General features: G+C 35.3%; 1 protein-coding gene across 1 annotated transcript in view; it reads left to right on the top strand.

The window, feature by feature from the left end:
- The window catches only part of LOC104388431 (nipped-B-like protein), a gene marked incomplete at its 5' end in the record, with an annotated part of 16,702 nt that extends 12,852 nt beyond the window's left edge, over positions 1-3,850 (top strand). Inside the window, 4 exons of the mRNA XM_009997294.1 lie at positions 492-781; positions 1,103-1,277; positions 1,783-1,968; positions 2,532-3,850. Coding sequence (XP_009995596.1) covers positions 492-781; positions 1,103-1,277; positions 1,783-1,968; positions 2,532-2,897 — 1,017 coding nt within the window. The remainder of the gene's footprint in view (positions 1-491; positions 782-1,102; positions 1,278-1,782; positions 1,969-2,531) is intronic.
- Between the last annotated feature and the right edge of the window lie 1,975 nt (positions 3,851-5,825).

The following is a 5,825-nucleotide window of genomic DNA, read 5'->3' on the forward strand; positions in this document are numbered from 1 at the left end:
GGGGGGGGGGTCATAGGTCTCCTTGTAGTGTCTGAGCCGGCAGAGTAAAGATGCAACCTTGAAGACCCAGCAGTTACAAAAACATTCCGGTGTCTTATCAGCTCTAGCTAGAACACACTGTTACTAGTTAAAAGAAAGATTGGTGAAGGAAAAAAAAAATCAGTAAAAAGGTAAATTGGCTTCATCCTGGCTCAAACCAGGACAAGTCTTTTTAAGAATGTCAGTGGAGTATTTATTGCTTCAGGTCCTTCTGTAACTTTCCAAAAAAATGTGGAGTATGGATCAATTTTTCAGTGCTCCTTGGGTTTTAATTCAGTGTCTTTTTGACATAAATAATTTTAATCTTTTAATATCAAGTTATTAATTCATAACATTGTTCAGGGAATTCTCCCTAATTTAAGCCAATAATTATTCTCGAAATATTTTTTAGAAATGTACATGATGCTACTTAACCTAATTTTGGAATGTGTGTTAACTTCCCTGTCTCACAGTCTATGGTGAAAGACAAAAAAAAGGAAAGAAAGCCTTCATCAGATGAGGAGACTGAGAGTGACAGTAACAGCGGTAGTGAAAGTGAGGAGGAAGCTTCTAAGCCTCGGAGGTTACGGAAACGAGCAGACTCTGATTCAGATTCTGATGAAGAAAATGATATAAATGCTGTAATGAAATGTTTACCAGAAAATTCAGCTCCTTTAATTGAATTTGCAAATGTCTCCCAAGGCATACTATTACTTTTGATGCTGAAACAGCATTTAAAGAACCTCTGTGGATTCTCTGATAGGTAAGAATATTTAGATAATAGGCTATCTTGTTATATAGTGAGTTCTTTGTAAGGATTAAGTTTTGAAGTTGGTTGGGGGTTTTTTTTAGTTGATTGTTAATAATTGTTTAAGCAATAGATTTGTATAAGAGAAAAATCATAAATGTATGTTGAATGAAGTGAAACTTTGGCTTTGAAAAAGCAATTTAATTTCTTACCAGGATGTATATTGTATATGGAAAGATTAAATATAAATACTTACATTGAAGACTTAAAAATATTTTCCTTGAAATTCCTTTGAGCTTTTCTTAAAAGCTCTTCCCTTTTGTTTTCTTTAAACAGTAAAATTCAGAAATATTCTCCATCAGAATCTGCAAAAGTTTATGATAAAGCGATAAACAGGAAGACAGGAGTTCATTTCCATCCAAAACAAACTCTGGATTTTCTACGGAGTGATATGGCTAATTCCAAGATCACTGAAGAAGTGAAGAGGAGTATAGTAAAACAGTACTTAGATGTAAGTAAAGTTGCTTTGCAGAAAATCTGAAATCCTTTCAAACTAGGTAACACAGTATAAACTTGAAGTAGTTGAACACAATAAAAATTAATTTCAAGTAAAATATATTGATCTTTACAGAGTATTTTCTAATTTCTGGTATCCATCTTAAATACCTCTACTATATAACTTGTTCACTTTATCCCCAACTGTTTCCATCATAGAAATCGAGAATAGATCTAGTGTATTTTTCTTTTTTTTTCTTCCCCCCCCAATTCTTTAAAATATTAACTAGAGAAAACTTGCAATTTTGAAAACACAGGAAGAAAGCTTGTACATATCTAGTAGAAAATGAAAGTAAAAAGTTTGTAGAACAAAACACATGCTGTTGAAGCTTGAAGTTGTCTGCCTTTTGTTTTATCCTGTTTCTTTTTCTTTTAATTTGCTTTTTATTTAATATGCTATGTGATATGAATGTCTGTTTTTAAAGTTAAAATGTGGACTGATCTGTTGTTTTGTTTTATAGTTCAAGCTCCTTATGGAACATTTGGATCCTGATGAAGAGGAAGAAGATGGGGAGGTGTCAGCTAGCACAAATGCTCGGAACAAAGCAATTACCTCGCTGCTTGGAGGAGGCAGCCCTAAAAACAATGCAGCTGAGACAGAGGACGATGAAAGTGATGGGGAGGATAGAGGAGGAGGCACTTCAGGGGTGAGGCGGAGGAGGAGTCAACGTATTTCGCAGCGTATTACGTAAAATGATTTTTATGTGCTTATAAATGTCAGTCTATTATATTAAATGTACACCAAGTAATGTAATCCACATGAAAGAAAGCATTTTGTTGATAGAGATTCTCTACTTAACCATTTATACAGCTTTTGTAGAAAGTTTAACAGAAAAGACAATTAAAAAAACACAAATAACTAGAAAATAAGATTTATCCCATATAAAAAGTTATTAATTTTCCTTTGGAATGTACTGTGTGTTATTCTTTTTATTGTTGCCAAGATTTTATGTAGCTTTATGATTCGTGTGTATATAATTTTATATATCAATAAGAGATAAAGACACGGGTACAAATTAAGAGTATGTGGTTTTACAAGGATATGTTAACCCCTTGGCGCTGGCGGTCACGGTGCGTCTCATTGCCGGCAATGGAATGTGTGCCGGGAAATCCCAACTCCCGGCGTCAAGGGATTAAAAGCAATAAAAGCAATAATTTTACTGAAGTTCTTTTGTGTAACACTTGGTCTTTTTTCCCCCCAATGTTTTAGTCATTGAAAAGGTCAAAACGAAATTCAGACTCTACGGAGTTGGCAGCACAGATGAATGAAAGTGTTGATGTCATGGATGTCATCGCTATTTGCTGTCCAAAGTACAAAGACCGACCACAAATTGCAAGAGTAGTACAGAAAACCAGCAATGGCTTCAGTGTTCAGTGGATGGCAGGCTCCTACAGTGGCTCCTGGACTGAGGCTAAGCGCCGTGATGGCCGCAAACTGGTGCCTTGGGTAGACACTATTAAAGAGTCAGACATTATTTACAAAAAAATTGCTCTAACAAGTGCTAATAAACTGACTAATAAAGTTGTTCAGACTTTACGATTGCTGTATGCTGCCAAGGATGGAACTTCCAGCTAATTAATTTGTATATGCAGCCAAATTTACAGGAATTGAAATAACAGAAAAACTTGAAATATCAACTTTCTGGCAAAAAAAAAAAAATCAGTTAAATGAAGAGTAAGAATGGAACCTGGAACACAGGAAAAAAGGAAATGTTTGGTAAACATTTATGTGGGAGCTTCCTTCGCTGTTGTGCAGCAGAAACTTCTCAGTTCATTTTTACTCCCACTGTATTATAGCTTAACAAAAAATTGTTTATATCTTGAAAAAAAACCTTTCTGTTTAAAAAAATTAAAAAGTGAATGTTGGAAATTAGTCTGTTAATGTTCTTAATAAAGTGTTCTTGGAGTTTAACCTAGCAGCGGATGGCTTTCTTTAGCTTAGTCCAGTTTCCAAGGAAGCATCGTTTTTCCAGGCTGTAAAATGGCAGAATGTCCTGGATATATAATTTATTATGTTGAAGAAAAATAAATAGATGACAAGACAAGACCAGACAAGACAAGAAATGAAAAGCATGCAGTATCTATGACCTATCGGCAGGAGCAGTTTTTGTAAATGTAGATTTTGTTGTATTAGGTCATCCTGAAATAATACGAGAAAAGGAGTCCCCAGCAAATCTGGTGGAACAAATACTGCAATAAATTTTTTTACTTCTCTTTGTTACTTTGTTTCCATTTGGATTTCTTGCTGTAAAGACCTGTTTAAATCAATTTATATTATTTTGCATTATTTTATGTAAAATTTACTATATTAGCGGTTTTCAAAACAAGACATAAAATATTGTTTATACAGTTTGTATAGGCTGACCTGAATAATTGGTATCTTTTTATTTTTACCCCTTAAAGGGTGTAAACACAAGTTAACTCCAGGGTTTTATTGTATCCTGCAATATTTAGTATAAACTATGATTTAGTACTGTGCCAAACACATTTTAAAGAGTACATTTTGATATAAAAAGAAATTATAGTTTATTCCTTGTATGCTTCAATTTCTTTATAATGCTGTCCAAATGGTAATTTATGGTAGATTAAATTTGGGAAAGCTGAATGACTATTCTGCTTGGGCCAGCTGGCCATGGATGTATTTCTCTGGGTTAATATAGAGAGGTTTGTGTGAAAAGGAGATAGCTATCAGTATCTGAGGAGTGAATGGGTATGAGCCTGGGTAATTTCGCTACATTCCTTCACAAAAGAATTTTTTAAAAATGTTTATATATTAGCCTATTTTTTTTACCAACTGAAAGATGTTTTCACATTTTGTAAATTGAAAAAATGCTACTGAAAGCTTTCAGAAGCATTTGCTTCAACTGTGTTGCCACAGCCTTTCAAAAGCAGTTCACCTTTATGGAGAGTAAGAAAAGGAGCAGATTTGCAAACAGAAAAAAACCCTAAAACTAAATTTTTTAGGAAAGTGTTAAACCCTGCTGTGTTTTCAAATGTGTTTATCTAAAACAGGTGTTCCTCAATAAGTAAATCTTAATCTTTTTTTTAAATTTCTTTTGTTTTAAAAATTTAATTTATGGTGGGAGGCTGTTTTTATGAAACTAGCTTGCAGAATTCTAATCCATTATTTGATTTGTGAGGAATAGTAAGTGTATTCCAAAATATTTACAGAAAAATATGTACAGAAAAAACATTAAACTGAATTGATTAATAACTCCTCAGAATCTAGTTAGTAATTGTTCCTATGGGAAATGCCTTTTTTGCTCTTTCACCACTGGAATTTTTCACTGTTTTCACTGTTCATTGTGTTTTCTTCACTGTACAAAAGGCCACATCTCATGCTAAGATAGGTACAGTTAAAGAAGGGAGAATTAGAAAAAGCAGAAGTCACAGCTTTGGAAGCAGGACATTTTTGTAGCAAACAATGAAATACTGTATTTCTCAGGACCAGGAGCAGCTTTTATAGTGGGACTTTCATACTTTGAGAATAGAGGGCTTGTATGACATGTCACATGTTACTAGTACAAAAGAGGTGAAAATGCTTCACAAGGAAACTCCGGAACAATAAAATAAAGAATTTAATACAGATGCAATTTAAAATGGAGTTGTCACTAGCCTGTTAGCCAATTCTGATGCTATTTATATTAAAGAATCTTATTTTTAATAGGTAATACAAATGTTTCCTTGTTCATAAATTTGTTGAGCAGGGAACTATTACAAGAACTCAAAAAAAAGAATGTATCAACTTTGGAAAAAAGGGCAGGTGAATCAGGAAGTATTTAAGGATATTGCAAGGTCATGTAGGAAGAGAATCAGAGATGCAAAAGCTCAGCTAGAACTTAAATTAGCCATCTTTGTAAAGGATAATAAAAAATGCTTTTATAAATACATTAATAACAAAAGGAGGGTCAGGGAAAATCTTCATTCCTTATTGGATGAGGGGGGAACTTAGTAATGGAGGACAAGGAAAAGGCTGAGGTGCTTAACAACTTCTTTGCCTCTGTCTTTAACAAAAAATAATAGCTACCCTCAGGACAACTGGGCTCCTGAGTTGGTAGACAGGGATGGAGAGCAGAATCCCCCTCCTGTAGTCCAGGAGGAAGTAGTTAGGGACCTGCTGAGCCACTTAGATCCCAACAAGTCCACGGGTCCAGATGGGATTCATCCTAGGGTGCTGAGGGAGCTGGCGGAAGAACAGGCTAAGCCACTCTCAATCATTTATCACCAGTCCTGGCTGACTGGGGAGGCCCAGATGACTGGAGGTTGGCCAATGTGGCATCCATCCACAAGAAGGGCTGGAAGGAGGATCCAGGGAACTATAGGCCTGTCAGTCTGACCTCAGTGCCTGGCAAGTTTATGGAACAGATCATCCTGAGTGCCATCAAGTGGCATGTAGAAGACAGCCAGGGGATCAGGTCCAGCCAACATGTATTTAGGAAAGAAAGGTCCTGCCTGACTAATCTCATCTCCTTCTATGACTGGGTGACCCGCCTAGTGGATGAGG

The sequence above is a fragment of the Chaetura pelagica genome, unplaced genomic scaffold, assembly GCF_000747805.2.
Source record: "Chaetura pelagica isolate M959 unplaced genomic scaffold, ChaPel_1.0 scaffold994, whole genome shotgun sequence".
In the NCBI taxonomy this organism is placed as follows: domain Eukaryota; kingdom Metazoa; phylum Chordata; class Aves; order Apodiformes; family Apodidae; genus Chaetura; species Chaetura pelagica.